Source organism: Elephantulus edwardii, unplaced genomic scaffold (assembly GCF_000299155.1).
Source record: "Elephantulus edwardii isolate Elephantulus edwardi_28Jun2011 unplaced genomic scaffold, EleEdw1.0 scaffold00002, whole genome shotgun sequence".
NCBI lineage: Eukaryota > Metazoa > Chordata > Mammalia > Macroscelidea > Macroscelididae > Elephantulus > Elephantulus edwardii.
This window is the reverse complement of record NW_006399752.1, coordinates 13,953,022-13,973,208: the sequence shown is the minus strand read 5'-3', so window position 1 is coordinate 13,973,208 and position 20,187 is coordinate 13,953,022. Positions and strand designations below refer to the sequence as shown.

Sequence of the window (20,187 nt, the reverse complement as noted above, 5' to 3'; positions counted from 1 at the left end):
AACCTCATCATCTTAGCACAGTGATTATTCAAAATACAGATGGTTTTGCTTGCTCTAACACTGTTTGAATGCATGCCCACTGTTGGAAGCACAAAACAAATCCCAATCCTTTTATCTTAGAAACATTCTTCACAGCTTGGTCCTAAAATCAGTAGTTTGAGAATACAGACTTTTTTTTTAAACCCCTTACAGACTTTTATCACATTTTTCAAATGGTAATGTGATTTTTTTTTTCTGATTAGACAAACCCTTCTCTTCAAAATCTCTTGAACTTTTGTCCCCTCAATAAAAACAAAGGCTCTGCTCAAGGGGAATTTAAAAACAACCAAAAAACAAAACCAAACCCAAAAAACTATGCGCAAATCATACATAACTTGCAACCTTCCTTTACGGCTCCTTAAAAAAATACGAAGAACTGTAACACAGCAGCATTTCACACGTCATTATTGCTGTGAGGTCAACACTTGATCACTGAGTGATGCAGTTGTCTCCCATGTCCTGAGCATAGCGGTCGGATATTGTAGTCCTTAACTCATCGATGTCCCTCCGTAACTGGCACACGTCAGACAGTTTCTTAGTCAGTGTTTCAGGGCTGTGGTCACTTTCTGTCTCTTCAGCTGAACAGTTCATTGCTGTGGAAATAAAACATGTAGAAAATGTCTCACCTTTTTGAACAAAGACATTTTAAAATTACATCTTAATTTAATCACTGGAAACTTAATAGATGTACACTTAGTAAGGCTCAAGAATACATTAAACACTTTAATAGTAAGCTACAAAATCCTTTAAAATTTTGATTCTTTTAAATTCATGAAACTCATTTAACTTTGACACAAAGTTAAAAGAGCAAAGAATGTCATATAATAATCTCTTCAAAATGAACTAGGATACTCAAATCTCCCCATGTGTCAATGTCTGTACTACTACAGGAGGTGAAGTTTTAGCATTTTCTAGATAGCAAAGGGATTTTATTTGCTTAAAACATTACTTTTTCAAAATAGCCAGTGTTTATATAAAAACCAATTAAAGCATATTAAATATTGACCCACAGGACTCTACAGTCTCAACTGAGTCAAGATGACAAATAGTTGCCTAAACAGAGTAACTAAAGTGAGGCCTCTAGTCATCTCGCTTTTACATTTTTCTCCTAGTTCTTCCATTTGTAAGCATTTCTCAGCATAAACCAAAGTCACTGACAGAGACAAACTATACCCACACTGCCCAAGCTCCTTATAACTTAGTTATTTTAAACAAATGTTATATGAGCACTTTGCATGATCCAGACACCATGTGAGGTGCCAAAATAACAAAGTAGCTTGTTCTCAGTAATTTACAGTTATATACACAAATAAGCACAACTAAGTATCATAGGTGACCTACTACCACAACTGGCTACAACAGCAGAAGAAAACAACATTTGGAGAGGTAGTGAGGATGTTCACTGGATAGGCCAAGAAAGCAAAATGGACAGAGGTATAGAGGCAGGAAAACGGAATGGCCTGACAGAATGAGAGAAACTTTTCAAAAAGATCACCAGTACTATAAAATGGAAGAGCACAGATGATGAGAACACATGGCCAATATATAGGTAGAAATCTACCCTACTTCTACTTCTGACAAGTATTGGTAAATCAACTTCATGGTTTAGATCGATCACTCAGACTTAAAGAGAAAATTTGATAGTGTCAGGAAGATTAGCTAGGATAATATATGAGTTCTACCCAGGAAGATGACACAACCCTGTTTGCTGAAACTGAGGAGGACCTCATGCACTTCCTGCAGAGGGTCAAGGACTGCAGCCTTCAGTATGGACTGAGGCTCAATGTCAAGAAGACAAAGATTCTCACCACTGGACCAACTGGTAGCATCAGGATGGATGGCAAAGAGATTGAGATTGTTCACAGCTTTAGTTTGCTCGGCTCCACGGTCAACACTCTTGGCACCAGAAGCCAGGAAATCAAAAAACATATTGCGATGGGAAAGTCTGCTGTTAGGGACCTCTTTAAAGAACTCAAGAGCAACGGTGTCTCTCTGGAGACTAAGGTGCACCTGATACAGGCCATGGTCTTTGCAATCACTTGTTATGCATCAGACAGTTGGACAATGACTAGGGAGGACAGAAGGAGAATTGATGCCTTTGAGCTATGGTGCTGGAGAAGAGTATTGAATGCACCATGGGCTGCCAAGAAAACAAAACAGATTCATCCTGGAGAGGGTTAAACCAAGCTACTCCTTGGAGGCAAGTATTCTGGGGCTTCGTCTGACATACTTTGGGCATGTTGCAAGGAGGGACAGGTCCTTGGAAAGGGACATCATGCTTGGGAAGGTGGAGGGATAGTGCAAGAGGGGAAGACCCTCTATGAGATGGATTGATTCAGTGACTGGCGTAATCGGGATGGGTGTGTCAGAAGCAGTGTGACTGGCATAGGATAGAGCAGGGTTTAGGGTTGTTGTACATAGGGTCGCTATGAGTCGCAAACAACTCAACGGCACATAACAAAAACAACCCAGGAAGGGCTATGAAAGCTTAAATTATGGTAGGAGATAGATGAATGACAGAAATAAATGTGGAAAAGGGGTGAGAGAAACCTGATGCAGCTCAATCATTCAGCAAAGAACCTCAACAATGGAAAAGGTATAGTACAGAATAAAATCTGGCTTGGGATGAGGATTGGATATGATGTTAGTCACCGAAGAGGAGCAACTCTTTAAAAAAAGTCTTTATAGATAGATTCTGTTTTGAACACAGTGAGTCTGTTATGCCTATGAAATACTCTTAACATCACTCTTGAAGGGTAAAGGGGTCAACACAGGAAGACCCTGGATGAAATGGATTGATACAGTGACTATGTCAGTGGGGTCAGGTGTGTCAAAGACGGTAAAGTTGGCTTAAGACACAGCAAGGTTCAGAGCCATTGTTGATAGGGTCATTATGAGTCATAGTTGACGAGATGGTACACAGTAACAACAATATACAAACGAATATGGTCAGGAGCCCAAAAGAGACATCTAGACAGGATAAATAAGTGAATAAGTCAAAGTTAAAGCTACATCAGAAAACAAGATGTGGCTAAGATTACTCAGAGAAAGTACTGGAAAAAAACGAGGACAATAACACCAACCTCCAATATTTAGAAGGGATGCACCAATATTTAAGTGGCAGAGTAGTTAGTTCACAGACTTGTGTGGTCTTTAAACGAGAATGTCATAGAAACCAAGGAGCAGAGTTTGATGTAGAGTCAATAGAAAACCAATTGAGTAGTGAGAGGATGATTAAACAGAACCCTTTGTTCTTTATGTTTAATCAGCATCTTTTTTGTTTATTGCCATTCCCTCCACCCAAATTTTCCATATCTTTTTACTCCCCTCTTTTCTATCTCATCCATGTTTGGTTCTCTGTGTAAACCTATCCTGAGCATTTTGTAATGGTCTTGGCACCATAACTGGGCGCACTGGTGGCTTAGTGCTAAGAAGTTGCACTGATAACCTAAAGTTACATGGTTCAAACCCCTCAGCTGCTATGCTGGAGAGAGATGGGCAATATGGAAATGTACTAGAGGGTCAACCATGAGTCAGTTCTGATTCAATAGCACATAACAACAATATCCTAATTGTCTTCTTGTTACTGGCTTATGTTATTCTGCATAATTTGTTCAAGATTTATCCATGCTGTGTACTATTTCTCTTTTTATAATTTTTTAGTGATACTGTATTGTGTGAATGCACCATAGTTTCTTTAGCCATTTGTCCAATAACACACACTTGGGTTGTTTCTAACTCTTTGCTCTTATAAATAATGTTGTAAAATAAGTATGAGGAGTGCCACTGCTCTTATTTCTTTGAAATATTTATCTAGTAGGGAAGTTGCTGGGTCAAACAGTATTTCTATTCCCAAATTTCTAAATTCTTTCCTTAGTAGGTCCATCATTTTACATTCATGAGAGTTCCAACCTCTCTGCTCCCTTGGCCAGCATTTGTTGTTGCTTTCTTGTTGAACTTTGCTGTTGTTGGTGAAGCAAGATATTCTCACTTACTGTTCTGATTTGCAACTCTCTAAATATAAAGTGATCTTGAACATTTTTCATGTGTCTGTTAGCTATCTGCGTGTCTTCTTTATTAAAAAGTGTCTTACTCCTTTTGAGGTGTTGTGAGTGATCTGTAAATTTCAGCGAGGAGTTGTCAGATATTTTTACCCTGTCTGTAGGTTTTCTTGCACTCTTTTGGATTAAGTCTTTTGATGCACATTAGGATTTAATTTTTAAGTTTGTCCTATGCTGAGTGTGCACTTTCAATTATATTTGGTAGTCTGTGCCAGAATGAGTTTGCAGATTTAATTTTTCCTTTGATGATCTCTGTAGTTTTTAGGTTTTATGCCAAGGTCTCTTTTTTTAAGTACTTTTAAAAATTTGGTTTTCAATAGTAATTTATACTGTATTTCATTCATATATATTATGCCTAGGTCTTTAGTGCATCTTCAGTTAGTTTTTGCACATGGTGTGAAGCATGGATTTTGTTTCAATTCTCTACCTATAAATATCTAATTTTGTCAATTCCATTTGTTAAAGGGGCTGTCTTTTCTCACTTGTTGCTGACTACCTTCGAGTCGAGCATGACTCATAGCCGACCCTAGGAACAAAAGACCTGAAAGCCCCTCTACAACTACAATTTACCAAAGTTCATAGTCTTCTCACATAGTAAATTTTATCCCTTTGATATATGGTAAGTATTTACAGAGTGAATATATCTGAACACTTAGTGTATGTTTTTACATTCATATTTGTATATATAGAGAAACATCTATAAAAACACTGAAGTATAAGATTTTACTGATTCTGAACTGCACAAAGAGCTTTTTGTCTCAACAAATGATCCTTTTTTACCTATGCTTAGAGACAATAAATAAATAATAGATAAATAAATAATTTCAAATTATTTTAAGATAGGTCTGGATTATTCCAATCAATGACATCACTGTTTATATTTAAAAGTGAAAGTGTCAGTACAGATGAGGTGACTTTCTCAATCTCTTTCTTTAGAATGAGTTATTTTATCAAGAGTACTTATTTGATTTGCCTTGTAGTTGTCAAGTGCTGTCGAGTTGTGGGGGACATATAGCGACCCAATAAACAAAAGGCCTGGACACTTGTATAACTTTCATCCTTTCTCCAGGTTCATAGAGTTTCTGGAGGCGAGCCCTTTCAGAAGTGGATGCCACTCCTGCTTCCAAGCTTGTTTTAATTGGGGAGCACCCACCAAACGTAACCATTATCACATTTGACACATCAGTGTCACAGTGTTCAGCTTCACAGCAACCACAAGTTACCTCTGCATAGCCAAGTGGACAGACCAGGGCTATACGACCTAGAATGTTTGACCAAAAACAATCAGCCACAGGCCCTCAGTCCCTACAGTATTTTACAATTTCAGCACACCCAGATGCTGGCGAACTCTACACCAATTCATCTGGCAAGTCCCCTCTGCTGACACCCACTTGGGATGTAGAGTAGAGTAGAGTATAGATATAGTATGTGTTGTGTTGTTGTTGACTGCTGTCTAGTCGAGATTGATTCATAGCAACTCTATGAACAAAAAACCTAATCCATTTCCACAGCTATATTTCTTTTTCCAAGTTCATAGAGTTTCCAGAGGCATGTGTTTTAAGAAGTGGATGCCACTTCTGCTTCCCAAACTGTTTTACAACTGGGAGCTCCACCAAACACTGTCTACAATGGGAAACCATTCTGGTATTTTATATCCCCATGGCACAAGGTTCAGCATTTTAGCAAACCCAGGTTACCTTATATAGCTTATATACCTTATTTGACAAAGAGTGATGTGCAAAGTAGAAGAATGTTCCTCCAAGATATAACATAACTAGTTTGTTCATAGATGAAACTACCACTGAGAGATAATATAACCAGTCTCATTTAGCACTGGTTAAGTGCTGTCAAGTCGAATATGACCCAGAGTAAGCTTTGCATAAAAAACCTGAACTTTTTTCTATGATTAATGTCTTTTCTGTACATTTATAAGAGAATTTGTAGAGTTTCCAGAGGCACCAAATGTAGGAAGTGGATGCTATTCCTGCTTCCTAACATGAATCAATCTGGAAGCTCATCCAACCATAGCACATAATGGGTAACCATTATGGTATTTAACATGACTACGGGATAGTGTTCAGAATCACAGAAACTCCAAGTTGTTCGGTAGAACAAATATACAAATGATTGCTGTGTCTTTTAAAGAATATTCTATTAAAATTAATTAATTTGGCCCTCAGGCCCTACAAAATTTTAAATATACTCCCTCAAGCCAAGCTCCACTCATACCCTTAGTCTAAGGTTCAAGGGCCACCTGCTTTTGAGAAGGGACAAGGAATAGTAACACACAGCAAAAAGGATCCCAGAAACTTCCCCTGCCTGACTGACATCCAGGTGAAACCACCACTGAGACACTGCCAGCCAGCCAGCTAGCTTACTTCCAAGTCCCCAGGCCTCCTATTGTGTGTGTATGTATGTATGTATGTATGTGTGTATGTATGTATGTGTGTGTGTGTATATATATATATACACACACACACACATACTCATACACATACGTATAAATATACAGCATATACACATAGTGTGTGTGTGTGTGTATATATATAGTATACAGTATACCATATATATAGTATATAGTACTTAAAAAGAATTATTCATGGAAGATGGTTATCATCTTTTTGAAGAAAATAAAAATGTTATATTCTCAGGCAGTTACTTAATATATGTTTGTTCATATGCTTTATTCTAATGTGATCTCATTCCATTCTCATCTCTTCACTTAAGTCTATTTTCTGAATTAAAGAGCAGCCAACATGACATTATTATGACCATTCTGGAAGCATAGGAAGAGCTGATTGTTACTTCAAAAGCAGCAAGTAAGTGACAGGTCATCTAGATGTTGCTATGCCAGATACAAGTACATCTGTGGGTAGGTAAGTTCACACTGATGAGGGTAAATCCAGAAAGCAGGTATGACAGGGACAAAAACAAAACTGGCATATGCAAGTGTTGATAATCACACAAAGTAACTGCTGTGGACCTCACCAACATAGGAAAGCAAGTAAGTATTTTCTTAGAAATTATTTTATCGGTGGGCTTACGACTAGGTAATTCATTAAATTACTACATGGAACTATTATTTTTAGAAGAGTTAAAATACTTTAACCAAGATCCTATCAGGATATTACATGTTATTAACACTCCAGTCACATGTCTATAGTTTCAGCACAGGAAATTTCCCCTTGTTCATCCACATAGTAACAGATCCTATCAGCTATGACCATGCTCACTTCTTAGGTATAATGAGTTAAGTTTTAATGATGAAGTGAGAGTTAGACACACTCAATGATTCAGAGATGTGCAGATGTAAGTAGGCAAGAAGAGAACAAAAACAGAGAAAAGGAAGAAGTTTGATTTATGAAGACAAGTTTCTTATTGCTAAGTAATAAAAGGACAAGTTACCAGCCACTTACATCTGATTCCCAGTAATAATGAAAGATTAGGTTCCTTGCCCTGAGCACGCTGATTAAGAATACTACACAATGCTTTCAAGTCAAACAAGCAGTAGGACATTTCCTTGAATAGCTGGTCAATCACAGTCAAATCAAATAATGGCCATTTGGAAAGAGTTGTCTGTTGCCTGGATTGGTCTGCTTCCTGGCCCTGATCCATAGAACAGCCAGTCTCTTCTGTTTGTCTTTGGTTCTGCCATGGGTAAAGAAAACAGTCATTAGGTTGTTAAAATAGGAAAAAAGCAGTCAAAAACTACAGAAGGTTAATCTCTATCCCCACGAGCATAAAGAAAACCGTGAAGGCACATTATATATGTACCCCAAGCAAATTCTACTATATATGCACTATAGGGGTTAAAAAAAAAAAAGAGTGAGTTAAATAGTGCAAATGATTCCACTGTGCCATTTGATGGCAAGTCAGAGAATGAAAATAAAACTGAAGTCTCAGTTTTAGGAGTCACAGACATTTTCATATAATGAGCCATATCTCAGTAGTTTATATCTATTTAAATGGTGGGATATTTGCCACACACAAATTGAAGGATGAAGAAATTTGAAACTAATTTCTATTGTTTTATTGCTACTAGCAAAAATTATTTAGGTACTGTGAAACTAACTTTTTATACACTGAGGGCGGGAAAACAAGTATGTTGATAAGAATTTTAAAAACTTCAGGTTAAAATAAAAACCCTCAATTGCTAAATATCAAGTGGAAGCACCAATATGAACTCATGACTTGACACCCAGAGAAAGCGACACTCACTTCATACAATAACTGTCAACCCCTAAGCCCTTATCATGAAAATTGCTTTCCAGCTGAAATTATATTTCAGAATAAGTCAGTGATGATGACGAACAGATTTTTTTTTTAATATAGAAAACTGCTGGCTAATAAATATAAAAGTGATCACATAATTAGAAAAAAAATCCCACCATTTTCTAGCCTACTGGTTTTTTTAAGAACTGATCATCATTAGGGAGCTCTGGTGGCCTAGTGTCAAGAAAGCTGCACTGCAATCCCAAAAGTGCACGGTTCGAGGGACAATCTCCTCCTGTGCCAGTCAGATCTGATTTGACGGTACACTCACACAAAAATAATAAAATAAAACTTTTTTTAAAAAAAGAACTGATTATCATTTAGAACTACCAAATTATAAATTTGCTGGTAAAATGCATATTCATATAGCTAATCCCAATAGAGTCCATGCTAGTTGCAGGGGCTAAAATAAGTAGTGAGTCATCTATTGAAAGCAATTACACTTTCCTCTACTCACCCCAAGCAATGCTTTTGTTAATCTCTGTATGTTTCTTTCTTTTTTTTCTAGTTCTTCCACCACCTTTTGAGTGGCCAATTTCTCTTTTGATAGCTTGCCTTGCATAGACTACAATAAAGAAAATTAGAAAGCAAAGCAAGTTAATACATAAAAGTAAAATGTCAGTCTAACATAGGCAATCAGGAATACTGGCTTAACAGCATAAATCATCTTTTATCTTCAACTCCTTAGAAGATGAATCCTTTACTTTACTAATTCAAGCTTCCGTGACTCCAAAGAAATGTTCTATTATAAGTAAGTTTTCACTTGGATAAAAGAAAACATGTCAAATCTAAAGATTCTGCTTAATGCTTATATTACATATATATAATGCCTATTTTTTTATATCTTGGATATATTAACAAAAAATATATTTTTTAAAATATTAACTACTTTAAAGAATATTTATTGTAATTAATAAGATACAATTTTATCATCTTTTTCAATCCTTTGAAAAACCACTAAATTATCATCTGTCATTTGTAAGCCATGAATATGATGTGGAATATATTTATTCTAGTACTTTGATAAAGTCTTTACATAACAAAATTTTATAGGTTCTAGATATACTACTTTTAAAATATCTAGAATACAACAAAGCAGAAAAAAATAATTTTCAGAGTATCTACTAAAGGTTTGCTCTTCAATTATATAACAAAGAATACTTTGTAATAAGCTCTGTAGTGAATTCTAGGTGTTTACATAGTATTTTCTTAATGTTAAATACAGAATCTATAATCAAAAGACCAGAGGAGAGATTTCACTTTCCCACACATAGGTCAGTAGTCATATCTTGATAACATTTCTGATTTCTCTAAAAACCTGCCAGTGGGTCAGCTACGGTTTGGTTCTGACTCTATGGTACACAACAACACACAGTATACAAAGAACACAAAATGTCAACTGTGACATCTTTACCTTCTCATTCTTTATGGGTTGAATGAGAATGGACAGCTTTCACCACGAGTCAAGACTCTACAAATATACAAGTAGTTTTATCTAAATAATAAATGTTGTTGTTACTGTTTGCCATCTACTGAGGCAGTTAATCACACAGGAGGAGACTACCCATCCTTCTCCTGTGGAGCAGCTGGTGGAATTGAGCCACATGCCTTCAGGACTGCAGTGCAGTTTCTCACAGCACATTCACATGAGACTGAAGTATGTATGTTCTGTTTTGGGATCCTGAGATTCATCTTTAGCTTGTTACTTGACTGAATGTTATATGGAGACTTACTGAGCTAATTATCTATGCTTACGAGTTTGAAAAAAATTATTTGACCAGAATTCAGAATTCAACCTTTATGTTCTCAAGATTCATTAATGTTTATTAGAATTAGAGGGGGAAAACCCACCACAGATCAATTACTGTAAAATCACATTGTTACACTAAAAAGTGTACAAGATGGTTTTATAATGTAATATAGTTCTTGAAAGGTAATAGCTTGACTCATATAATGTCTTTCTCTTTTTCAATAGCCATCTTATTTACCAAGGCTGATTTCTTTCTCCAGGGACTGTTTCTCAGCATCTATCTAAACTGAAATTAGCACAAAATATTCCTTACCTGAATTTCTGAAGTCATTCTGTCAATTTCAATTTGTTGACTCTCTATTATCTAAAGAACAAGAAATAAAAACAATGGAAAAAAGTTACTCTATTAGAATTTCTTTTTACTATCTCAAGATAAAAAGGAAAAACAAGAGAATTAAGAATTTAAAAACATACATGCAAAAACCAGGATGTTAATTTTGAAAATAAAAGTACTATCTCCTGTAACTAGCAACATGATTTGGATTGCAGATGTCTGAAATGCATTTAAAAATTTCTCTAACTGATGATATGTGATTAGGTGTTTCTGTCATGACAGGAATCTAGAGTGATGGCTACACGGTGGAGTGGACCCGGGGGAGGGTTTGTAAAATAATGAAAGAATCTTTTCTTTTACTTTTCCAAGAGGGTAATGTCTGGTGGAGGGGAGCCTTGGGAGGGGACAAATCTACAACAATGAATGAATGGAAATCCAAAGCCTCTGTAAATTTTCACTGAAATTAATAACAAATTTAAATTAAAAAAAAAAAGAATTAAGTTAGAGTAAGGATGGCAATGGAACCACCTTACCTCTGTAACTTGATTTGTGCCACTATTAGAACCTCTACTCAGAATATTATTGCTTTTCAATTTTTGACTCATGCACTTTTAACTTGTTAAATTTGTTATCTTCTAGGCTGCAACACTTCCATGATACATCTTCAAGGATATGAACATGTAGGGCTAAGCACAATTGGAAATAGTGCATCTAAATTCCAAAATCAATCTCCATAATAGTCTATGTGTTTCCTACTGCCAAAGGGGCCCTTTAGAGTAGTGAGAGAAGACCTTCACCCTGAAACCCACAGCATCCCTTTTCAGCAGGAAGTAGCTAAGAGAATACGCCATCCCCTTTTCCTTATGAATCAGGGTGAAGTCTCTCTCAGGGAGAAGTGATAGGGAATGGCAAGGGACACAATGACAAAGGAGATTAATCAGAACTGGCTTTGACAAGCACTGTGGCAATTGGACAATTAAAACAGACATTGGGGGCATGGAAAGAAGAACGAACTGGGGAGGAGGGTGGAGAAAACAGTGCAACAATGAATGAATGAAAACCCAAAATCTCTGTAAATGTTCATTAACACTAATAAAATTTAATTAAAAAAATTTCTCTGATGCAAATTGTAAAAAATTAACTGAGACAGAGTAAATAATCTAAAAAGAGACAAGACTTCTGTTTTTAGCTAAGCAGCAATATAATTCAGGTTTGGCTTTTATTTTAAATTACTGAAATGACTACTTTGTTTCAAAAAGTTTTTTTATTGAAAATTCAATAAGGTATTACATATCAGCAAAGTTATACACATTGTTTTGTGCTATAGAGTCAGAACAGACTCATACCTGACCTCCAACAGATTTTCAGAAGCAGTTTAATCATATTGGAGGAGAATGTTCTTCTTTCTCCAGCAAAGTAACTAGTGGATTGGAACACAGTGGCTCTGCAATGGTAGCAAATTTCACATTTATTATGATGAAATTAATGTACTGACCTTACTAGCATTTTCATTTTGTTCTCTGAGGTTATCATTTTCATTCTGAAGTTGCTTTGCATCTAACATAGGGAGGCGAATTCCATCTTCTAGGCATCTTTCTACTTTCTGCTGCAAACTATTTTAAAAGACACAATGTCAACAATAATGTCAACTTGCTAAACTCAGTCTTATAGATGACTTTACATAACTAAAGTCCCTTCCTAGGTCTCTAATACTTTTAAGTCATGCATTAAGTAAGACCAAGAGCCAACGGATAAATCAATCTAACGACCTGTATTTCATATACAGAAGTAGAAATCAAAACCAACTCATCTTTTCAGACATGGTAAATTTAAGCCCACAGGCAAGAGCTGTCCAGGATGTGACACCTTTAGGTCCTATGAGCACTAGAAAGATCCTTCATTACTCTAAACTGAGCTCTGCATTCCCATGCCTATTTTTCTGCTTTCCCTAAAAATCAGAGTTCACTGACTAAGATGATTGTGGTAGAAGGTGAGACTGTGAATACATGTCTATTCTGTTATATTCTGAACTCAGCAGAAATGTATTTGCGTTGTTAGATACCAAGAAGTCAGCTCCAATTCACAGCAAGCCCATGTACAACATAACAAAGCAATCATCAGATTCTGTGCCATTCATTTTTATTATGATGTTTAAATTTTCATTTATTTAAATGCTGCCATTCTGTAGTGTACATGGCTGTAAAGAAGGTATCATCCCACCTTCCTCTTTTCAATGATCCTCTACCAAACATGATGTGTTTGTCCAGAAACTGGTTCCTCCTGATAACATGGCTCAAATTATAGGAGACAACGTCACACCATCCTGGCTTCAAGTGAGCACTGAGGCTACACTTCATCCAAAACACACTTGTTAGTTTTCTGTGGGGTTTTGTGGACAAATTCAGGATTCCTTGCCAATACCATAATTCAAAAGGATCAATTCATATGCATATGAGGTGAAGTGACTGAAAATGCTGCTATCTGAGTCAAGCACGCTGCAATCTTCAAATTGACATGCTTGCTCTTTCAGCATTTCAAACACAAGTCTTGATCATATTCTACCTCCTGAAATGATTGAGCATCAATCAGTCCTCTCTGGTGCAATAACTGTATTCCTTGTATCTTCTGATGCTTCCTGCAACATTCAGTGTTTTGTTCACAGAAGCCTTCATTATTGCCATTTGAAGTTTGGGTTTTCCCTTCAGTACTTTGAGGTTGGAAAAATAGAGAGGGTGTTCTTGCCTCCAAGACTTTCTAACTCCAAGACTTGGCCTATTTCATTATAATTTTTTGCTTTGCCTTCTTTCTTTATTTATACTTATTTGAGATGAACTTTTATTTCAGACAGTGTGGAGATAAAGTTAAATTAAAAATTCATTCTCAAATGCACTGTACTAAATTTTTCCAAATCATGTTCTCCAAAAACTTGCAGTTATTGTTTGAAGTGAGCGCTGGCTCGTGGCAACCCGACATAAACCTTCCTGATCCTGTGCCATCCTCACCGCCCCCCTCGGGTTAGGTCCATTGCTGCAGACATGGTATCGGCAATCTTGCTCAGTGTACGCCTCTTTTTCAATGACCTTTACATTTTTATTTTTATTTTATTCTTTTTTATGTGTACCGTCAAATCAGATCTGCCTGGTACAGGAAGAGATTGTTCCTCCTTCTCTAGCAGAGCATCTGGTGGATTTGAACCATGCACCTCTGGGATTGCAGTGCAGCCCCCCACCACCAGGCCACCAGAGCTTGCCGACCTTTACTTTTCTAACCATGTCTTTCTTCCTGTGGACTGACCCACTAAATCTCGCTGGTTTTGACTTTCAAAGTGTGCCTTATGGTGCTGGCTCTAAGAGAATGATTCAAGATCTACACTACACAAAATCCTGTCATCTAGAAGATCCTGGATGAGATGGACTGACACAGTGCTTGTGGCAATGGATGGGTTCAAGAGTGTCAGAGAGGGTTAGGTTGCCTCAGAACCATTGTTCATGGTGTGTTGCTATGAGTCGACGCAATGGCTCATAACAACAATCTTGTCATTCTCAAATGAGATCAAAACTAAGCATTGATCTCCCTTAGGAGTCCATGCTCAAAGTTTATGAGACCAATTCTCTCCATCTTTGTTTCTAGGGAGGACTATTTCTTCTAAAAAAGTGTCCTTTTTAAGTCCACAGTATGTTTTATTATATCCTTCAAAATTGTAATTCAAAGATATAAATATTCCTTCAGTCTTACACAGTCTTACTGGAGTCTTATTCTCCAGCTTACACATGTATACAAAAGGAATGAAAATAATACAGCACGGGACAGGTGCAACTCACTCTTTAAACTGACATTCCTGCTCTTTAACTATGTGGAGAAGTCATTGGCATCCACTTAGCAGAAGTCATTTTTTTCCTCATTTCTGTTTCCCTGGTGTTGACTAAAGATCCAAGTAAAATGAAATCCTTGGCACCTCCAATCTTTCTTCCATTATTTTTAGGATGCTGTTTACTGGTCCAGCGGTGAGGATTTTTTGTTTTGTTTTGTGTAATGTCATATTGAAAGCTAAAGTGCCATCAAGTTAACTACAACTCACAGTGACCCTATAAACAATGGCTCAAAACCTTGCCCTATACTGAGCCATCCACACCATGTCTGACACACTTGAACTAGTCACTATGGCAATGGATCTCGTTCAAAGGCCCCCTCTCTTACGTGGACCCACCATCATACCCAAGCATGCTGTCCTTCCCTAAGAACAGGCCCCCCATGACAACATGCCCAAAGGATGTGAGAGAGATTTCACTATCCTTGCCTCCAATGAGCATCATGGTTTCACTTTCTCCAGGATAGACTTATTTGTTCTCTTTGCAGTCTCTGGTTTCTAATCCTGTTTTCTAACATTCCAACTCAAAAGCATCAATTCTTCATCTGTCATCCTTAGTCACTATCATTTTCAGAAATGTAGCAAGTAATCAAAAAGACCATGGTTTGGATAAGGCCTATCTTAGTCTTTAAACTGATGTCAGTGCTCTTCAGAGGGGTCCCTGATAGCTGAAATTTCCCATACAAGGTATGTCATTTGACTTCTTGTCTGCTAGTATCAAAGGTGCTGACTGTGGGTCCAAGTGAAGATAAAATCATTGACAATTTCAATCTTTTCTCCACATTTTGCCCTCACTATCTATGAACAGTGCTCAGGCCTTTTGTTTCTAGGGTCATGAGTAGTCTATGACTCGATGGCACCTAACAACAACATCATCTTTGATATGCGCAAGCCCACTGCTATGGATATGTCAATCCATCTTGTAAAATTTAAACACACCAGTCAAAGACACTGCTAAACAACATTAGCTGTAATTTTAAAAATATCAGTTTATAAGAGAAAAGCCCTAAAAGGCAAGGTGTCTGAGTGAGCATGAAGGCACATGGCAAAAAAGGCCATCCCTGTCAGTTGTGGAAGGTACAATAAATAAATTTAATTTTATTTACTTATTTACTTCCTCACTTATTTATTTAATTATTTCATTAAGAAGCACTCTTTGAGAATTTGGGATTTTTTGCTGTTTTTTGTTCCTTAAATTTTTTACTTTAAAAAAAAAAATAGAGCCAACAGATAAAGAATTTGTGTTGCTATTTTCATAATTTAAAAGGTATCTTTTCATCAGTCTCACCTAAAATAATCAGCCAAGTGTCAATATGTTGTATAGAGATGTTAATTAATAACTGAGACAACTTATTTCAATGAAATTATATCTTCAGATACATCTTAAAGAGTAGAAGAGCAATAGTTAGAAATTATTTCATGTGAAATACTTTATGAAACATCTTAATTCTTAAATAATATGAAAAGGTTTTCTTACCTCTGTACTGTGGTTACCAACTCCTTTTCTTTCTTCTTCTGGCAAATTAGCTGTGCCTCCTTCTCCTGATTCTGTTTTTTGATATCTTCAATTTTTTTCTCCATATCTATCAAAGTCTCTTGTAAATTCTTATTTTTTTCTTCTAGAACCTGAAGCTAAGAATATTTTTGAAGTTAACGAAATATTTTGATATCTTTTTTTATTCTCATAGCTGAAATCCTACTATCTTCATTCTTATTTTAGTACTTATTAATATGCAACCTCTTATATAGAAGGGAGCTAGAAAAATTAAACTGTGATGATGGAAGAGAATGAGGTCAGAAATTTGTAGATAATAGGGACAGGAGTATAAACAATCTCATTAAATGTATATTGTTTTCTGTTCCTGATGATTCAACACCTGTGGTCCTGTGTTTAGTTCCTACTAGACTGTAGCTTTGATTTTTCAATATTTAAATTAGCAAAGAATGCTATGTAGATCCACAGTCTGCAGAGTAAAGACATATGCATTAGAACAATGACTGTCAACTAGGGGTCAGTCTTATCCCTCCACCACCGTCAAGGGACATAAGGAAATACATATGGATATTTCTGGTTGTGCAAGAAGAAATGAGTGCTTTAGCACCTTGTAGGAAGAGGCCAAGAACACTGTTAAATTCTACTATACAATGAACAGGTCCCTACCACACACACAAAAAGATCAGATTTCAAGACAAACAATGCTATGGTTTGAAAACTTCCTATCTGAAAGACTTGCTTAACAGATTTATAATTTAGGATAAACAGGCAGGTGTCATAATTGGTAAAGACTTTGAAAGGGAAATTATTAATCAAGAAAAATGGTCAGAAGAGAGGTCTGAAGAATGAATGTAGGTCATAGAACAAGGTATAAGGAAAAATTTATGAAATGGTCATAAAGAATGAAGAAAATTAAACATCTGGAAAGATAAGTCAACATAAGCATGAGCACTGGTGGGGGCCTGGGAATACTGGCACAGGCCAGAACTGGGTTGTTGAGTGGAAAGGTAGTGATGGCAGTCTCACACACATTTACAAACTCCCTTTTAGTACAGAACCTTAACTGAGGCTGTTACCACACAGGGTCAGTGGGATATTATCAACCACCATTAAGAAGAGCTATTCATGGTAAAATGAACTAAGGTTGTGACTAATGTTCTAAAAACAGCAATTAAATATAGATTTAACTTTTAATTAGATAAGAACAAACTAAAATTCTTTAAAAATTGCTAACTTCCTAAAGAATCAAATAGTAAACATTTTCTCGTGACTAAAAGCCAAGCATTTCTCTCATGTTACCTGCAGACTCTGGTTCTGTACATCATCTAGAGTGGGCAGATCGGCCAAATACTTTTCCAAAGTCTCAATCCTCCTCTGCTTCTCCTTGTTTTGTTCAGATTCTTTCTGACATTTCTTTTTCAGGCTGCTGATGTACCTATCTCTGGTTTTAAGCTAAAGCAAAAGATTATGGGTTTTTAATTGTTTCAAGTCATTAAAAATTAATAAATACAACAAAATCAACATTTCCAACCCTCAACATTACTGAATTCACCAATGGTTAATCAGGACTGTTATTTTTTTCCATCAATTCTATTATTTGTCATTTTCCTTTCAGAAACCTTTGAGGTTTTTCTTGTTTGCTTTTCAAACTGATGGCATCTTATAAATTGCTATCATCTGAGTGGCGGTCAGGTGGTTGTTGTAATTGCTTACACATGTACTAACTGGCCAAGGCTGTTTCCTATCTTTGTCAATTCAGTTAACATTCAGTACATGTTGAAACCATGTGCTGTATTTAAATGAAGTCAAATATCTTCAAAAAATTGTTACATTATAATTAGATATTGAAACAAAAGTTGTTAGACACTTAGTGAAGCCTTTCTCTCTGGAGGACTAAATCTTATTTTCTTACTGTCTTGCAAAGCTATACTGAAATTTTTACAGGAACAAATTAAGAAAGGTGTTTAAAAAGCTATTTTGTTACAAAGAGACTTGTAAAAGGACTGCTTATCATGTACTAAGCAATACAATTAAAGGTAGAATTTACCAAATCACTGAGACCAGCTGAGGGGCTAGTGACCACCCAAAACCCTGCCTCAACTGTTAAATCACTATATCATAATTGGATTTACAGCATATTTTCTTTCTAAGAAGTATATAAAAGCATGTCTTACCACTGATGTTGTATTAGGATTGATGAAATATGCTAATTTAACATCTATTAACATTTCCATACGTGAGTCTACTAATACCAATTTGTAGCAATAAATTTGAAATATGCCGTATTTAAGTTTATTTCATTTCCAAAGCTCTTTCATACTTACTCATACTTGAAATGAAGTAAAAGCACTATGTGCACATGAATAAAGATAAAAAGCAAAGTCACTATCCCCAAGCAGATGGTGACTAAAATGTAAATAATCCAACTTATGTTTATCTTAAATTAGCAAATTTACCAAAAAGACGAATTTTTTTTTAAGAACGTATGGAGTCCTAAAGTATGTTATTTCCCTTCCTCATGCTTACTGGGAAAGTAATGGTAGTAATAATTAGTATTATAATGAATTATTCTTTAAAGTTTTAGTAAGGATAACACCTATGTACAGGGTTGTGTTTTTTTTAATGCCTTGCCTAATTTCTTTCAGGTCCAATGTACAATGTCCATTAAAGCAACTTCAAGTGGAAAAGTCAGTTACATTTCACTTCATCTGTTCATTCTATCAATAGCATTAATATTTCATTCTTTCAATAACATTAATAACCAGTAATACAATTTGCTGTGGAGTTAATGTTGACTGATGTTAGAGTTTTCAATGAGCAGTCAACTTCAAGGGCTCGTGGTTCAAATCTACCAGCTGCTCCTGAGGTATAAAGATAGGCAATCTCCTCCCATGTGATTGATTTACTACCACTGCTGGGCCAGCTATGAGTCAGTTCCAACTCAATGGTACACAGCAACATCATCAATAATAACTTTCCAGAAGTGGATTGCAAGGCCTTTCTTCCAAAGTTCTATAATACGGTGGTGGGGGCAGCCAGCACACTGCCACATGCCAGTTGTGACTCACAGGAACCCTACAGTACAGTGGAGCTGTTAACTACTGTGCCACTGGATTTCCTTTGAATCTGTTTACTACTTTGGGCAAGATGCACTACTAGTTAAACAGACAAATCCCATCCTTTTGCAAGGCTTAGGAGTAAAAGTGAATATACTGGAGTGGTCTAATACAACCTGTTGACAAACTGGTATATATAAACCTTTGATAAATGTAAGCAATAAAAGACTATTTAATACAATTCCTTTTTAAAATACAAAGGCGAGGAATCTTTACTGACTTAACTAATGATGAATTAAGAGTTGAGATTTAAACCGAGGTCATCTAATTGATCAGTGTTCTTTCCAGTTTTCCTGACTCATTACCAGGTTTCTTCTTTCATAGACAAGTTAATGGGTGGAACTATAGACATTTTGGTTCAGAGCATGACTGATCTTTTGCAAAAATTTCAACCTCGAATCTTGGTTCTGCTCTGTCATATTGGGTCACTATGGGTTGTTATCAACTTAATGACACACCAACACAAGTTACTAGCAGGGTTCCTTAGCTGTGCCTGCATTTCCCCTCAACCAGGCTGGCAATGGTCTTAGCAAATGACCCTGTACAAACTACAAAAGTAAACATAATGAACCAGCTTATTTTTACTAGATATTCCCTAATATAGAATTGTTTTAAGAGTCTGAAATGTAGCACAATGGTGTCCTTAAAAACCAGCTACTGGAGGGGGAGGGAGTCTTGGCAGGGAGAAAAATGCAACAATGAATTAATGGAAATCCAAAGTCTCTGAAACTTCCAAAAAAATTAATTAAAAAAAGTATCTGTCTGGGAATCACACTTCAATCCGCAATACCAAATTTCAAATCCTTTCAAACAACTCTTTGATTCAAGCTTTATTAAAAAAAAATAAATATTCCAGTATTATTCCATTCCAAACTCTTCTAGAAAAAAAAGAAATGTGTTTAATGATTCATTTATGACTCTACCTGATTCATGGCATACATTTTTCAGCTATGAATAAAAAGTAGCTAAAAAACAGGAAAAGAATATAACATTTTTATTTGGTTCAGGAAATTATGTTTACTCAGATTCAGTTAATATTTCTGTTCCTGTCTTGACTTTAGTGTTAGCCATATTGACAGCTTATCTGAAGGTCGCTTTAAGGAAGCATTAAATGGGGCCATTTACTCTCTATGAGTAAGTACTCATATGCAATATGCAAGTTCAAGCTGAAGCTGAGGAAAATTAAACCAAATCCACAGGTGCCAAAATATGACTTTGATTTCATACCACCTGAATTTCAGAATCATCTCAG

The 20,187-nt window shown here is 36.1% G+C and overlaps 1 protein-coding gene across 1 annotated transcript in view; it reads right to left on the bottom strand.

The window, feature by feature from the left end:
* Positions 1–468: 468 nt before the first annotated feature.
* Positions 469–20,187, bottom strand: part of CEP85L (centrosomal protein 85kDa-like) — a 152,825-nt gene continuing 133,106 nt past the window's right edge. The window contains exons 7-13 of the mRNA XM_006878999.1: positions 17,119–17,271; positions 15,802–15,956; positions 11,952–12,069; positions 10,436–10,486; positions 8,830–8,937; positions 7,517–7,748; positions 469–632 (exon numbers count right to left, since the gene is read on the bottom strand). Coding sequence (XP_006879061.1) covers positions 469–632; positions 7,517–7,748; positions 8,830–8,937; positions 10,436–10,486; positions 11,952–12,069; positions 15,802–15,956; positions 17,119–17,271 — 981 coding nt within the window. The remainder of the gene's footprint in view (positions 633–7,516; positions 7,749–8,829; positions 8,938–10,435; positions 10,487–11,951; positions 12,070–15,801; positions 15,957–17,118; positions 17,272–20,187) is intronic.